This window comes from Rhinolophus hipposideros, assembly GCF_964194185.1.
Source record: "Rhinolophus hipposideros genome assembly, chromosome: 21".
NCBI lineage: Eukaryota > Metazoa > Chordata > Mammalia > Chiroptera > Rhinolophidae > Rhinolophus > Rhinolophus hipposideros.
The window spans coordinates 22,471,465-22,488,977 of record NC_138067.1 but is presented as its reverse complement, the minus strand read 5'-3'; the positions used below and the strand labels follow the sequence as shown (position 1 = coordinate 22,488,977).

The 17,513-nt window shown below is 42.7% G+C and overlaps 1 protein-coding gene across 4 annotated transcripts in view; it reads left to right on the top strand.

The window, feature by feature from the left end:
• Positions 1 to 5,176: 5,176 nt before the first annotated feature.
• WDR59 (WD repeat domain 59) overlaps positions 5,177 to 17,513 on the top strand; it is a 69,996-nt gene continuing 57,659 nt past the window's right edge. For 2 of the 4 annotated variants that reach the window (XM_081030553.1, XM_081030551.1), the window contains exons 1-2: positions 5,182 to 5,352; positions 12,079 to 12,128. In XM_081030553.1, coding sequence (XP_080886679.1) covers positions 5,310 to 5,352; positions 12,079 to 12,128 — 93 coding nt within the window. In that variant the 5' untranslated portion in view covers positions 5,182 to 5,309. Of the gene's footprint in view, positions 5,353 to 12,078; positions 12,129 to 17,513 lie in introns of all 4 variants that reach the window. The other 2 variants (XM_081030552.1, XM_081030554.1) reach the window with 2 other exon arrangements.

The window sequence follows — 17,513 nt, the reverse complement described above, 5'->3', positions numbered from 1 at the left end:
ACAGGGTTAATAAAGCACTGACCCACCTACCAGAAAGGGCTGATAAAATCAGTGTTGCCAAAACTTGCAAACACGAGTGCATAACTGTTGCAAAGCTCAATTTTAAACATCTCCAGAAGAATATAAGTCAGAAAATGGGAGCGATGGATTGTTAGGGCTGCTCCTGGGAAGCTTTTGGGGAACCTGTGGCAGCCTCTCTGACTCCAAGAGCCTGAGAGTGGGGAAGGCTCCCTACAGCTTTGGAGGGAGCCCCCAGCACCTCCTGGCGGAGGGGGGGGGGGGACAAGTGACTCCCAGTAAGAAACTTCCTCTAGACCACTCAGAACTCTCTACATTTTTATTGTTTTGCTTGAAAAGAGAAAACTTAAAGAGAGAAATCGGGGTAATGGGCAACCAAATGTACCTAGCAAGGAGCTTGAGCACGTGGGCATGTCCACAAATATTTGTTGACTGATGAAAAGAGGGAAATTACTAGTGGGGCTCCAGACAGGATTCCAAGATTCTCAGATGTAAACAGATGGAAGGGTCAGCTAAACTTCACATTCTCTAGAAAAGGAAACAGGACTGGAATGATAAAGGATTCTGTTCAAACTTGCAAGTCTGCCGTAGTAGTTGCTGACAAGAGCCAGCCAAAGCCCTGGATTTCTAGGTTGGCCAGAGATCCTGCTTCCCTAGCAAGTGACCTTCTGAAAATACATTGCTTGGTGATCAGGGCCTTGGGGCCTGGCCAGCCAGTTGACTTCTACTTGACAAGGGACTCCTAACAGTCTCCAATTTCTGATTCAGACAGGATATTCATAGGTGGATCTCAGAGGTACATAGCAATGAAGCAGCAGCCAAAGAGCTCTAGATTTAGCTTGAGTCCCTACTCTTTCAATATGGGTGGGAGATGGAAAGAAAGGGCCCAAGAAGGCAGTTTGAAAGGTGTTCATGCTTCCTCTCTCAAAAATTCTACTGGGTTCTTTTCACATTTAAGAAAGAAAACATGGAGAGAACACAGAGCACCAAGGACTTGAAACCCAAAGTACTTTCTGTGCCTACGAATCATGACAAGCAGATTTTCAGAACTAAACAGACATGAACTAAAGATGTAGGAGTGGGGGAGGGTTGCAGAAATGCTCAGGCAAGAGCAATTCTACAGGTTTTAGTGGGAAACAGATTACCAAACTATTTACAGACAGAGAGCTTTGGAATCTCTCTCTCTCTCTCTCTCTCTCTCTCTCTCTCTCTCTCTCTCTCTGTCTCTCTCTCGACCCCCCACCTCTAGCCCTTTCTAACTTTTCTAGCTATACTTCTTGCTACAACTTCCCATATGCCCTGACTATTTGCTAAATTGCTAATCACTTGTTCAGTGAATATTTATTGCGCACCCACTACATCCCAGGCAATAGGCAAATAAACAAATAAGATTATGGTATGTTAGATGAATTGATTAATTTTTTTTTTTTTTTTTAGGGTCAGGGTCTTTTTTTTTTTTTTAACAGATTGTATGTATGTGTGTGTTTTTAAAGGGGAACAGGACTTTATTGGGGGAACAGTGTGTACTTCCAGAACTTTTTTTCTTTCCAAGTCAAGTTGTTGTCCTTTCAATCTTAGTTGTGGAGAGTGCCATTCAGCTTCAAGTTGTTGTCCTTTCAGTCTTAGTTGTGGAGGGCACAGCTCAGCTCCAGGTCCAGCTGCCGTTGCTAGTTGCAGGGGGCGCAGCCCACCATCCCTTGTGGGATTCAAACCGGCAGCCTTGTGGTTGAGAGGACACGCTCCAACCAACTGAGCCATCCGGGAGGCAGCTCAGCTCAAGGTGCCGTTGTCAATCTTAGTTGCAGAGGGTGCTGCCCACCATTCCTTGTGGGACTCGAGTAATTGAACTGGCAACCTTGTGGTTGAGAGCCCACTGGTCCATGTGGGAATCGAACCCGCAGCCTTCGGAGTAAGGAGCATGGAGCTCTAACTGCCTGAGTCACCAGGCTGGCCAAATTGATTAATTTTTATTAGAGACAAAACAGGGGTTTTAGGGAAAGTAACCTCACAGGATGAACTGGGCAGGTCATGGTGGGTAGTCATGCCCCAGGCATATACTTTTTTTTTAATAAAAGGTTTGTCTTTGCCTTAAGCAAGTCCTGTCCATTGTTTCTGTGCATCTAGTTTAACACACTTGTGAAATAAGGATAACCACCCTCAAGAGAGCACATAATCTTGTTAACTATCCTGAAATCCAAATCACTGCCTTGCTTTCTCCTACCTTCATGTAATCTTCCTTGCTTTCCCTCTTTATTTCCAAATGCTTAAAAAGAAACTGCCAAACCATCATTCTCCATAGCATTTGAGATCTTGCTTCCTGGCAATTGTCTCCACTTTGGCTCAAATAAAATCTTATAGAAGTTCTTTACAGGTCTGGAAGTTTCTTATGTAAACAATGTATTCCTATGCGATGGCATGAGGACACTTACAAAGTATTCTGTTTCTTTCTCCCTGCCCTTGAATCTGGTTTAAAAGATTTCCCCCTCTGGGCTGGCTGAGCCGAGGTGAGGCCCTTCTCTCTAGAGCAGTCTTTTGTGGTAGAGAATTAGAGAAAACTGGGAGACAAGGAAGAAAGGCTAATAATATAGGAGGGTGGAGGCCATGGCTGGAGTTTATTAAGGGCTGCAGTGTGTGAGAATAACTGATAGGTGGATGGGAAAGAAAGCAAAGGGACTTGAAGGAGACTAGAGATTCTGTATTCCCTTCTGGGGATAAAGAATTGCAGGTAATGGTCGCTTCAGCAGCACATGTACTAAAATTGGAACGATACAGAGAAGATTAGCATGGCCCCTGCGCAAGGATGACATACAAATTTGTGAAATGTTCCACATTTCTTTTAGGAAAAAAAAGAAGAATTGCAGGTAAAGATTTTGAATAGTTTTAAAAATTACATTTGGTTTCACAGAAGGCATCCCTTGACCTATACAGCAGCCTAAGGGTATGACTTTATATGCTTTTCTCATTCATTTATTGGACAAATATTCATGGAGTGCCTTGTATATGCAGTCACCATGAAGGACTGAAAATAAAACAGACCTGGTCCCTGTCCTCCCGAAGCTTGAAAATGTTGAATAAAAAAATAAATATTGAATTACAAATTGTGAAGTGTACTTTGAAAGAAAGCACAGTGCCCTGAGTGTTAATTGAGGAACTGCTTTGTGTCTTTGGAATGCATCCTTCTCTTCACACTTAAGGGTCTTTGTTCATACTTCAATGCTGAAGTACTATTTTTGACAGTGTACGCTATCGAAATCTTAATTATACTCAAAAGCTTAAATGTCACCTGCTTCAGAATGCTATGTCAGGTCCCCCGTTTAGGATGTCCTCTTCTGGCACATTGCTTGCAAGTTTTTTGTAAAACCCAATTCATTCTGCCAAGTGTATACCTGTTGTACAGGGACCAACTGTCTCAGTTTATCTGGACTGAAGGGTTTGCTGGGATATTTTGGTCACCCCTATTGATAAGTCTCTCTTCCCCATTACATCCAACACCCCAGGAGGGAAGGGAAGGCTTCTTATCTCTATCCAGGCAATGCCTTGCACATAAAAATAGTGATAGTATTAACAACAACAATAAAAATAGTTTACACTTGAGTATTGACTACATTCCAGGCTCTGTGCTTAACTCCTTGTAACAACCAAATGAATCAAGCAGGTCATTTTCCCCTTTGTGGGAACAGAGCCCCAGAAAGCAGTTTCCAGGCTCTCAGCCTCACATAGAAAGGTGCTGGCTCGGGTAGTAAATGGCCATCAACTGTGATCAGATGACCATCAGCTGTGGCTAGTTGGCCGTCAGCTGTAACCCGTAAGCCATTGGCCACTAATATAACTGCTGTGGCTACGCTAGCAGAAGAATTGGGGGCTAGCAAGAGCAGATTGCAGAGAGACGGATGCCGCTGGTGAGAATATAGTGATATGCTCCATGGGTGTTCCTTTTTGGCCTCACCATGTCCTGCGTTCTTATGTGGGGAGCGGGAGCTGAGACCCCGCCTGCCGTCCCGCACGACAATACCCCTTCTATAAAGAAATAGAAGCTAAGCCAGTTAAGCCAGGATTTGAGAGGGTGGGACAAAAGAAGAGTAGCTAATCACCATTCATCGTGCAATCAGCAGTTCTCAAACATTTTGATCTCAGGATCCCTTTACACTCTTAAAACTTTTTAAAGATTCCCCCTCCCCAACTTTTATGTGGGCTATATATACTGATAGTAATTAATAGATTTAAAAATGAGAATTTAAAATATATTTATTTATGATTTTACTTATACATTAATGCACATTAGCATTAATAATACATTTTGCAAATGAAAAATAATTTATTTTAAAAAAACAGTGGGATAAGTGGCAAATCTCTTTAATGTCTGGCTTAATAGAAAACTGCTTCAAATATAGTGATGGAAGGAGAGCTGACTCTGGGGTGTTGAACACACAATGGGATTTATAGATGATGTAATACAGAATTGTACACCTGAAATCTATGTAACTACTAATAATTGTCACTCCAGTTAACTTTAATTAAAAAAAAAAAACAACCAAAAAAAAAAAACCTGCTGAATTCTCACATCTGCTTCTACCATTCAATCTGCTACAATATATACCATGTAGCCTCTGGAAAACTTCACTGTACACTGGTGAGAGAAAGAAAGTGAAAAAGGCAAATAACGTCTTAGTATGATTATCAAAATTGTTTTGTCTTCAGAAACCCCATGAAAAGGTTGTGGAGACTCGCTGGGGTCCCTGGACACTGGCAGACGCTGCTGTTCTGTATGAAACAATAAATTTCACATTCAGACTTTTCAATGCCTGTATGGCAGGTTTGCACAAATGTTGGATTTTGGTTTGTAGACATCCTGGCTCTTGCCGGTGACACCAGTGAGGAGACAGGGAAGACAACATGCACTGCATGTCGGCCAAACTGCAATCTGCGAGCTTTTCCTGTGTTATCCACGGGCTACTCGACCTTGGACTACAACTCCCGGCCCAGCTTGCAGCAAGGGGGCGTGTGTCCGCAGCCGCGACGAAGCTTGTGTGACTCAAGACGAGTGACGTAAGTGGAGGGGGCGTGCCTGTTTTGGATAGGGACGGTTCCGCAATTGGAGGAGTATGGAAGAGGGGGCGGAGCCAGTGTTTGGGTCAGCCAATGATTTGCGCTCAGGCGGAAGAAGGGAACGGGGCGTGGCAGGGCTCAGTCGCAGGCTGCGTGGGGCTTACAGAGCCCTGGTACGCGGGTTTCGGTGGCGGGAACGCGCGGTTCTGGGACCTGGGCTCCCGACTGCAAGAGATGGCTACGCGATGGAGCAGCGAGAACGTGGTGGTGGAGTTTCGCGATTCTCAGGTGAGCTGGCCGCCAAATGGAGCCTTCTGGGCATGCGCCCTTTCCGTTTCCCTTCCCCCACGCTGCCGGGTCCGCTTCAGGGGCGGCGGGGCGACCCCCAAGCCTGGGCTGGGCTCGTGGACAAGAGGGTGACCCGGAGCTGTTAGACCCGAGCGGGCGAGGGGGAGCCTTGATGACCATTGGGGGCGGTTGGGGCGGGCGCCGACAGGGTTTCGGGGTTCCCCGCGGGGGGTACGGGGGATGGTGTCTGCTTTGGGACTCCGAAATGCAGAGATTGCGTGCGAGTGAGTGCTGGGAAGCTTCCAAACTCGGATGGTGGGCCAGGGGCTGTTTGCTCCCCGAGCCTGAGGGTCGCGCTTAGTGACTTTGGGCAAGTCGCAGAACTTCTCTGAGCCTCACAGCTCTGTGGACTTAACAGGACTTTGGGGGTGGATTCGATTAAAAAAAACAAAACTGCGTGCATAGTGCCTGTTTCGGCGCCTAAGCTTTTAAGTGGTCGCTGCTCCTAGAATAGTGAAAAATACCCTATTGCTTGGTTCGAATCCCGGCTCAGCCCCTAGCCTGTCCTCATTCTCTGCGCATTAGTTTGCTCACCTCAAAGGGTTGGCTTGAAAATTTTACTATGAGATCATTCACACATTTAGCATGTGTGGTTCAGTGACAGGCACATGGTAAGCCTCAAGGAACGTTAGCACTTGCTAGTGGTTTTTACCATTTTTAAATTTCCTGTCTCCCATATGGCAAGCCTCGTGCTAAGTGATTTCTCTGTATTTTCTTTTTCTAATTCATGAAAGAACCACGCAAGATAAATAGATATTACCGCTTTTTTTCCAAACGGGGAAGCTGATCTCTGTTTGGCTGATCCCAAGTGGCCTGGCCAAGGCTCCCATTATGTGGCTGAATTGGGATTTGAACTAAGGCATCTGGCCCCAGAGCTCTTGTTGGCCTCATTACACTACCTTGCTTCATGTTTTATGAGCCTATCATACAGTCATTCCTCAACAAATACCATGTACCCCGAGCACCTTAGGACAGTGTCTTGGTGATTCGCTTTTTATACCACAAATACAGAGGGTGCCAAAGAAACGTGTATGCATTTTAAGAAAGGAAAAAACTGTGTTAAATTTGTAATGCTCAATATTATACTGATAACAAAAGATGAATACAAGTCTTGTGTATACATTTTTTTGGCACCCCTGGTATTTATGGAATACCTTCTGTGTGCCAGGCTTCAGTCACTCATTTATTCAACAAGGATTTATTGAGCTCTTGCCAGGTGCAGACTGTGCCAGGCGCTGTGTTGAAACTCAGATGATTTATACTGAAGGGAAACTGAGATTACAACAAGGGGTGATGTGGTTTCTTCTTTCTAAAATCCCATGGTCTTCTGCCATAAAGATAATGAGTGGAGGAGCCACCAACCAGTTTGCTCTATGGTGCTCTCTGATACATAGTTCCCTGGAGAATTTGAGCAGCAGCATTTGGATTAAAGAATCCTGAAGCCATTTGTACTGTCAGCACTGTGTCTCTGGGAGGCCTGCGCTCCCAGGGGAGGCGCCAGACTCCTAGGGATAAAGAACCACATTCCTGTTACCCTTCTAGTTAATTACTTTCACTGGGGACTAAGAACAAAATCTTGTATGGAACCTACTAATTTGGAAGCTACTAATCTGTAAACCCTTCAATTCTCATGGAAATACAGGTAGCCTCTTACAGAGAAACCGTACCTCCCTATGGAAACGTCATTGAAGAGACCTACAGAGGGTGCTTACACATAGGTTAGGATGCTATGAAGTAGTAGGATAATAAACCGAAACAGCAGTTGTCAAAGTTAGAGGACAAAGTAAATTGGGTAATTTAACTGCCTTGTGGGAGTTGCTGTTTTTCTTTCTGATTTTTCTGTTCATTTGGAAAGGTACACCTTCGTGTCAATTATCATGGTTTTGTGGTTAATTCTGATGGTAATTGATGGGGGAGTAGGGATCCTTTTTATTAACTGTTGCATTAATGTAGAAAAGAAGAGTTGAAACCCTTACTATTGTCTTTCTGAAAAGGAAGGCCAGAACAAACACTTTTAAAAACACCCTGCCTCTTTAAAAAATAAAAGCTTTTAGGTTTTTCAGTGGAAAAACCCCAGCCTAAAAGGTGAATCTCTTTTTCTTTTACACCTTATACAAGCATCATTTATTTTATAAATCAATACCTTTAGATATTGTCACTGATTAATAGTGAAGAACCTGTGCCGCTTGGATCTACTCTTACCGTGTTTCCCTGAAAATAAGACCTAGCTGGATAATCAGCTCTAATGCATCTTTTTAGACCCGGTCTTATATTAAGTTTTGCTCCAAAAGAAACATTAGAGCTGATTGTCTGATTAGGTCTTATTTCCGAGGAAACACGGTATGTGGTCCCTGGAATCAATGAGTGTTGACACTGTAAGAAAACTTAAGAAATAATCTTCTAGGGCAACACCATCGAGTAGAATTTTCTGTGACGATGGAAATGTGGCTGTTAAACACATGAAATGGGGTTAGTACAACTGACATTGTATTTTTAATTTAATCAAATTTTAATTAATTGCCATTTAAATAGCTACTTGTGGCCAGTGGTAATGGTATTGGAAAGTGTAGTGGAGATTCAATAGTTTGTACTCAAAGAGGTAAAATGGGGAAGAGGAATATAGTGAAAAATACAGTGAGCTTACAGGGTTACAGATGATTACTAGAATTAGTGGGGTGATCACATTGTAAGATATAAAAATGCCGAATCTCTATGTTGTGCACCTAAAACTAACATACCAATATATGATTGTATACCAACTCTACTTAAATGGAAAAAAACAAGAATTCGTCATGGTTGGAGTGTTGGGGTGGACTTGGGAGGGGAGAGATGCGAGACAGCCTGTAGAAGTGATCAGAGAAGAGGGCTTAAGTGATCTTTAATGGCACACCAAGGGTGTTGGACCTTGTCCTGTAGGCTGTGGGGAGCCACAAAAGGAGCGTGAGCAAGCAAGAAGCATAACCAGGCTTACGTCTAACAACAGCCCTGAGGGTGGAGAGTGAGGATGGGATACTTGTCCAGTGAGGACTGATGAAGGCCTGAGCCCAGGCAGAGATAGGAAGAAATGGATTGATCAGGAACAGACCAAGAAGGGGGGTGCCCAAAGTTGGGAGGAGTTTCAGGAAAGACTCATGTCATAGAAATCAAAGGTTTTAAGGAGGAGTCAGATCAAGTAAAAAACTAATAGAAAGTATCGACTAATTTCAGCATTATAAGAGGTCAGTGAGCTGTGCTGGATTGTTTTTCGTTGTTGTATGCCTGAGGTGTGGTGGACAAGGATTTTGAACCTAGTTCTGACTCCAAAGCCTGTGCGTACTTTTTCTACTGCACCAGATGAACTCTGTTTTTCTGCAGAAATCCCGTGTAGAATCTGTCTTCCTTTTGATAAAATGTGATCAGTTTTTCTGGAGTGGTGAAACCAAATGCTTTAAGGAACACAGCTGATTTCATGAACATGATTTTTTAAATAATTATTAAACTTTTATTTATTTAAGTGTGTTTTTCCAGGACCCATCAGCTCCAAGTCAGGTAGTTTTTTCAATCTAGTTGTGGAAGGTGCAGTTCACAGTGGCTCATGTGGGGATTGAACCAGCAAACCTTGTTAAGAGCACTGTATTCTAACCAGCTGAGCTAACTGGCTGCCCTAAACATGATTTTTTAAAAAGAAGGGCTATAGCAATTTGTGTAAGGGGCTTACAGAGTCTCACGGAATTGATATCTTTTATTTGCCATCAGTTAGCCCATCTTTTCCAAATTATTAGTTACATTTTCTGCAGGCTAATAAGAATCAAATGTCACTGTTAATGCTATGGTAGTGTCATTTCATGAAGGTCACATGACTCCTAAAGTGTGCCACAAAAGCCACCATCCTGCAGTTGAAGGAACAAGGGCTGTTAAGGACTTTATTCTCTTCTGTTGACAGGTATCTCTTGACAGGGAGCAATTCTGAAATAGTCTGTTTTCCTAGGAGTACAGTTCAGTATCTAAAAACAAAGGGAGAAAGAAGATATGATTGGAATTTTACATTATAAAGTGTGTGGGTAAGGTACACCAATTTTATTCATCAGATTTCCCTATTCTAATAGAAGGTTTCACACAGCAGGCAGTGAACTATCAAACTTTATTATCCTAGGAGGTATTAAAGAAATGAAGTCACTTTAGAAGTGTAGATAATTCATAGGTGATAAATTATCAAGGAATTATTAAGAGAAACTAGTGAAAAAATTCTTTGAGATATTAAGGAAGTACCTTGACACATGAGCTGGAAGGACCCTGATTTTGACCTGATTCTGACCTATCTTCAAAACAGTAGAAAATCACCTCCATGCACATAGCACCTCATTGGGTGCTCTGGGAGAAATGAAGTGAGCCTGCTCTGCAGGGGCTCACCCACTAGTGGAAGAAGGTTAATGTGTACAGGAGTAACTACCACAAACAAATAAACAAAAAAACAAAAAAAAAAGAGGAGATTAAGGCGAGTCCTATGACAGAGGGGCAGAGAAGGTGCTTCCTTAGAAGGTGGCATCCCTTTGGCTGTTTCCGGGTGAGCCTTGTAGAGGACGTATGTCTTGGGACTTGAAAGATGAGTAGAAGTTCAACAGCAAATAGGAGAGAAAGACTTTTTAGGCAGAGGAAAGAGCTTAAGTATTTCTCCAGAATTGGGAGAGTTGCTGATGTCCTTCCAGAAAGGCGTCCTTCGAGAAAGGCATGAGTGCTGCACATGGGTGTGGCTTGAACAGGTGGGGTGAGAGGTCAGACTGCAAAGTTCTGTAAGCGTCTGATTTGGGGGGGTCTGCAGGCCATAAAGTTTTTACTGATTCTGTTGAGGGTGAAAAACCAACACTGTTTTAAAACAGAGGATTGATATAATCGAACTCTGTTTTTCAGAAGTTTAGTGTTAAGTAGAATGGAAAAGAAAGAGGAAGGTGGACTGTTTGGAGTTTGTTCCTGGACCAGGCCACAGGTGGGCGTTATGAGCCTTGGCCAGATGGGAGGAGTGGAAAGAGAAGGGACTTGGAATGCTTTGAATAAAAGTATTTTTTATTATAAAGCATTGGGAATATATGAATAATACAAAAATGTAGGCTCATTTAGAGGAATAAAATTAGGAACAACTACCATGTAAACATTTTGAGACTTTCATCAATGTTTTTCTAGGCATAAGTAGCTGATTAAAGTTTTCATTCGTAATAGGATATAAAATACCACTTTTCTTCTCTAAGCTGTCTTGAATTTGCAGCAGGCCCCTTCCCACAGGATGGCAGGAAATTCTCTCTTATCATATAGGGGTTCCCTTCCTCTTTTGCTGTGGGATGTTATAAGAGTCCCATGGTTCTTAACCCCCTGATGTCAAGACTTAGCATTTGGGTTGTTTCAGGTCTTTCTGTCTTAAGGTCAACTGATTTGGGACCTTAATTACATGTACAAAATCCCTTCACAGTAGTACCTTGATTAGTGTTTGAATAATGAGGAGAATGTGTGTGTGCACCAAGGGCCTAGAATCTTGGGGCAACCTTAGGATTCTGCCTCTCTAAAGATGGTACCACCCCTGGTTGGAAGTACCATCTGCTTTCTTTCATATGTATCTTTAATCTGTAAATTGCACAGAAGGGTTCTGAAAATGGCATTTCATTTCACTGCCTGCCTCTCTAGCTGGGCTTTTCTCTGCTCATGACTCTAGTGGAATGAATAATAAACACTTTTCAGCCTCCAGTGAGAGCACTCTGGCTTCTTGTCCCTAATATTGCCTATGACATGTTTCTTGAGGGTGTGCGAGTGTGAGAAACCCATTAATAAGACCAGTGAGAGTGAGGAAGAGAGTTTCTGCTTACCATTTGTGATTTGTGAGTATAGCAGCATGTACAAAATGGATTCTCTCTTGATAGTCTCTAGAAATAACTTAGAGCATTTAATAACCAAACAGTGGCACAAACTGTTTCAGATAATGCCCTGAGACTGCAACAGGATTTGAACTTGTCCAAATAAGAAAATTTAGGACTATAACTGTCGTGATTAAAATCAGCCTCATGCTTCAGCCTGAATGCACATTCATTTGATTTGGTGTAGTCTCTTGGGAATTAGACATTGGATCCTGAAAAGATGGTGTTTCCTAGGAAATGGGAGTCCTAGCAAATGAAAACTAGTGAAATGTACTAGAAATCTCAGATTAAATGGGAACTAGACATCCCAATAACAAGACTGACTGGATTCAGCATGGGTGGTGTTTGAATATTACCACTGCCATTCGGTTGGGAGGAGGAATCTGTGCCCTTTGGAAGGGCATGGATGGTCTGTGTGTGTGTGTGTGTGTGTATGTGTAAGGTCCCAGGTTAGGTTTTGCTTGGAAGGGGCTCTGTTTGCCCCACGCTGGTCACATTTTCCAAGGGCTCCAGGACTTCTCTTGTCTCAATTTAGAATATGCCAGCTTGGTTGTGTGTAGTTCTGGTGTTGGGGGCAACAGGCAGCAACTGCTGTCTTGTGAATGCGAAGGTGAGATCTGAATGAGAACCAGAAGGGGGGAAAGTATCTGCTGTAGAGGATACTTGCCAGCTGGGGACGACCTGGGCCATGGGAAGAGGAAAACCCCAAGGTGACTGACTACCTGCCTGCCTTCTCCAATCTGAGCTGGCTTTCCTGGCAGAACTGAATCCGTGTTCTCTCTCACAGGCAACTGCAATGTCTGTGGACTGTCTCGGGCAGCATGCGGTGCTTTCTGGGTAAGTGAGCTTTCCATGACATCTGGGAACAAATTGCAAATCAAGAGGTTTTTGGGAAATTGGAAAGTACTCTTATATTTAAGGGTTACAGTGATAGGGTTTAGTCCTAGTGACTTCAGGGGTACTTGGAGGGATTATTTGCAGTTTATTTTTGTCTGCCCTAACAGGTAAGCAATAAAATTCCTTTGAAATTTTAGAGATTGGTAGTTTGGTCTTGAAATTGCAATTTTTTTGTTTACTGCACAGACTCTTCATAAAGATGCTGTGTGGTGTGGTCTCACAGGTAGTTGGTTACTAGGACTGAGGGGATGTGGCGTCTCGTTTGGCAGTGTCATTGATTATGAGCCCCTGGACATTTACTCAGTTGGCCTCCCTGGACTTTGGTTTTCTCATGAAGGAATTCGATTTTATCATGAAGAAATTGAACTACATACTTTCTCTGGTGTCTTCTGGCTCAAACTTTTTACGATTCTGGCAGTTAAGGGTCATCCCTGCATTGCTAATCACCCTAACATTGTACCAGTATGATAACATTTCATGGTCAGTGTTCCTCCTTCCCTTTCATATTGCTTTAGATTAATACCCCTACTTCTCAAAATTTGGCAGTATTTTCATTAACTTGGTTGTTTATGAACCCATTTATAAGTCAGTGAGGTATTTTCTATTAACTTCATTATTTCATTTTATTTTATTATTATTTTTTTATTGGGGAATATTATTGGGGAATAAATGTAGCATGTAGTGTATTCCTCCAGGGCCCATCAGCTCCAAGTCATTGTCTTCAGTGTAGTTGTGGAGGGTGCAGCTCACTGGCTTATGTGGGAATCGAACCGGCAACCCTGTTGTTCAGAGCTTGCGCTCTAAACAGCTGAGCCATCTGGTAGCCCCTTCATTATTTTATTTTGAAATCATGTTTTGACTTACCTTAAGACAAGCACATACCAAACATTTATATAATTAGAAAGCATATAAAATGGAAAGTAAGTGTCCTTCCTCCCTCTACCCGTTTCCCCAGAGACAATTATCGATACCATTTTCTTGTGTCACCCATTTCTGGGTGCATAGATCAGGAAAAATGGGTATGTCTCTTTTCTGCCTCCTCCCTACTCACTTTTCCACCCCCCCACGATGTCAAATCATTGTTATTCAATCTAGTTGTGGGGGGCCGCAGCTCAGCTCCAAGTCAAGTCGTCGTTTTTGTTTTTTTTATCTAGTACTCGAACTGATGACCTTGGTGTTGTGAGCACCGTGCTCCAACCACTGAGCCAACAGGCTGCCCACCGGCTCAACTCCAAGCTCAAGCCGTTGCTTTCAGTCTAGTTGTGGAGGGCACAGTTCACTGGTCCATGTGGGAATAGAACCAGCAACCTTGTTGGGAGCTCACGCTCTAACCAACTGAGCCAAACGACAGACCCACTATTTTTTTAAACAATTTTATTGCGATATAATTCACATACCATACAATTCACCCATTTAAAATGTACCATTCAATGGTTTTAGTATATATTATTAATTTACTATATTTTTTAAGTCAAGGAACTATCTATAGTACATTAAAAAGTCAAATAGCATTACAAGTCTTGTACTGTCAGAAAGTAGAATCCTGTCACATCTTTTGATCATCCTGACCCCACTCACCAGAAGCAACTAGTTGATTCTTTTGGCTATTTCTTTTGGATTGCCTCCATTTTCCAAACAGTATATCTAAACTGCTATATTCTCATTCATCCGTTGACTCTTTAAAATAGAAGATGAGGATTTAGCACTTTTACTTTGCTTTGTGAGTCCTTTATGTGTATACCTGCCTTCCCCCCTCCTTCCAATATATCACAATTGTTGGGTTTAATCAATATTTGGGGTTCTTTTTCTGAGTTATTGTTGGGAGGTGCTATGTCATTCTGATTCTAGACTCTGTATGTGACCTGTGTTTTCTCTTTGGAAGCTTTGAAATCCTATCTTTGTCTCTTGTATTATCTCTAATGTGTGAAATTTTTTACTGTGATTGCTCTCTTGTGTGTCTTTTTTCATTGATTGTGCGGGCTCTTACAGCCCCCCCTCCTTTTTTACATTATTACTTGTTTTATCTAAACAAATAGAAGCATAACCTACACTTGTATCATGTGGCTGTATTAACAATTCGCAGGTGCCATGAAATACTCTCAGGTGCCCTGGAATAACTGTGTCTCAAATGTTAGACTTCTCAGCATTCACCGATGTGTATATTGCTCATTCGTAGCATTCTGGAAGAGAATGGGGTTATGTGAATGGAAATCATGCAAGTGTTTCTGTTTGGGTTTATTCTTAGATATGTATACATCCATATTATTTTTTAACATGATCTTGAAGTTCACCATTTCATTTTTGTATATTGAACTTGAACAATATGTGTAGTAAAGTGTATGCATAAAAGAACAGCTCAGATAAATTTACAGCTCAGATAAAATCACATGACTACACCATGTGGTCACCACTCAGATTAAAATACAGAATAATTTTTAGCACCTTGGAAGGCCCTTTCAGGAAGACCCTTTCAGTTAATTAGCATTTATTTGATGCTGAATTTACTCCTGGGCCATAAGTTTTTGTTTCTTCAGTTTCTTCTGGGAGATCTTTTCTTCTGCTGTACAACCTCCTCTCCTGGTTTAGGAACAATCTGCTCTTTTTCAGTGAGGATCATCTCTGTGGCAGGGGGAGCTCATGTAGGCGTTAACTCACGAGCCCATGAGCACCTTTAGTTCTTTTTATTGGGGAAGGGGAACAGGACTTTTTTGGGGAACAGTGTATACTTCCAGGACTTTTCTCCAAGTCAAGTTGTTGTCCTTTCAGTCTTAGTTGTGGAGGGCGCAGCTCAGCTCCAGGTCCAGTTGCCGTTTCTAGTTGCAGGGGGCACAGCCCACCATCCCTTGCGGGACTCGAACCGGCAACCTTGTGGTTGAGAGGATGCGCTTCAACCAACTGAGCCATCCGGGAAGCAGCTCAGCTCAAGGTGCCATGTTCAATCTTAGATACAGGGGGCAGAGCCCACCATCCCTTGCGGGACTCAAGGAATTGAACTGGCAACCTTGTGGTTGAGAGCCCACTGGCCCACGTGGGAATCAAACCGGCAGCCTTTGGAGTTAGGAGCGTGGAGCTCTAACCGCCTGAGCCACCGGGCCGTCCCAAGTACCCTAAGTTCTGTGAAGCATCTTGGGTGCTTTGTTCACCTGGCTGTGCTCACTGATCAGAGAATTTACATCTCAGCCCCTAAGTTCAGCATGACTCTCTGCATTTTAAAGTATGTGCAGCAAAAATTCAGCACTCGTTTTGGGCTCCCAACCCTGTGTCAAGCCCCACTGTTTGGCCTGGGCACACCTACCTACTCCACCGTTTTAACGACGGAAAGGCACACGTTGCTTCTGTAAAGTGACAGCCTTTAGATAGTTGGTGGCTTTTTGGATATGCATCCCCTCACTCGCCTGCTTGGGCAGTTTCACCAGTGTTCTTAAAGTGAACACAAAGATCTGCATCTTTTTAATTTTTTAAATTTTTAACAAGATTTTATTCAAAGCATTGGGAAAATTATATTCAAAACACAGAAATAATCAGACTATAACAATGCTGCATAGATAGTGGTATACAAGTTCCCTGACGCTTAGTGACTTCTTTCTAATTAAAATGTCAATTTTCAGGTCACTAGGTAGAAAATGGTAGAGGCATTATCTTGTCTCTCAGAGGCTGAAAAAATGGCTTTCATGGTGAGAATTGACACCATTTGAACAACACAGATTAGATTATTCCCAATTTAATTATAGTCCCTTCTTGTTATTTCCCAGAGATGAAAATTGAGAATATAAGGATTACTAGATGGAAATAGGACGTAAATTACCTGTTAGGAGATATCCTGATTGGTGCCTGCTTTAATCAGACAAAACACTGATTAAAGTTTTAAAAATTGCAGCCATACCATTATGCTTAACTAAAATTATCAGTCTGAAAACTTTTTTACATAACACATTACATATGTACAAGAGAAAAAAATGACTTGTTTCCAATCTTTTTACCTTCAGTTAAAAAAAAGCCATAACCTAGTGATTTACACATGTAATCTGGCAATTTGGACTTTCTCCCTATATTACAAAAATTAACTGCTTGTATTTCATCCAGCAAACCCCATGTGTCTGTAACTCCTATTTCAGCGTTTTTCCTGGTGGACTTTTTGTTTATAGTGATCTGACTTGGCTATCACCAGTCAGTTGGCTCTGGGGGCCACACAGTAAAAGGACCGGAGGGGCTGGGCCGACGACTCAGAACTGGGAGGTGACATGCCAAGGGGTTGAGGGCCCAACGTGATGCTGCATGCACTAGCACGTGGGAGCTCTGGGAACTTTCTCTGTTACCAAGGACAGTGGCCACCATGTTCCTAGCGCCAAATCTGCGACAGTACAGAACCCCAAGACTTGGACTTCTTGATTGGCATAATTTTGTGGGATTTTCTGGGTCAAGTGAATAGTGAACCATTTTAGAGGTCACGTCAGGCCACTTTCGGGAAGAGCGGAAATCTGTGTCTTTTAGTTTGAAGAAATTTTCCTCCATTATGTCGTTGATAACACTCCCCCTCCCCATTTCCTCTTCTCAGTCCTTTCTGGAGCTGCTATTAGTCATGTCGAATATCCTGTATGTATTCTCTTTTGGTCTTTTTGTTTTGCATTCTGGTAGTTTTCTTTAACTTCCAACCCTTCTATCAGATTTCTTTATTTAAACTATTTTAGTTTCTAGGAGCTCTTTCTTGGTCTCTGTTCTAGCATTTTTTCTTTCCTCTGTGCCAACCCCATTTCCTTTGATAATGCTGATCTCTGTCGTTCAGGTTTCCTCTGATGCTCCTGTGCAGTCTGTTAATGTGAGAGAATGACTGGAATCTCTGTCCACATGGGCGGTGGTGGGGTTCACTGGGGGAGATCAGGTGGGAACCAGGCCCTCTTGTTGGAGGGTTTTGTTGTTGTTGTTATTTATTTGTTTGCTTTTTGTTTTTCTTGAGCTGATCATTTCTTCCTGAGAAGAATCCTCCTTTCACTGGTCACTGTCTGAAGACTAAAAGCTAATCGTTCAGAGTGCTGAGTGCTGAATCGGGGGAGATGCCTAAGGGTCTTACATTCATATCCTGTTCTGAACTCAGCCCCTCTCACTTACTCTGCCGGGCCTCTTGTTCCAAGCATGGCCTTCTCTGAAGTAATTTCTCCAAAGCACATCACCCACCCCTCCACCTGAGTGAAGAAGAGGTGGAGAGACAGTCACGGGGCTTAAACCACTCTCCTTAGTGTGCTTGCAACCAGTTCTCCTTGTTTGGTTTGGTTTTGTTCTGCTTTCGGTTCTCCAGCCTTCTCTCTTCTCCTTGCCTGTAGCCTGAAG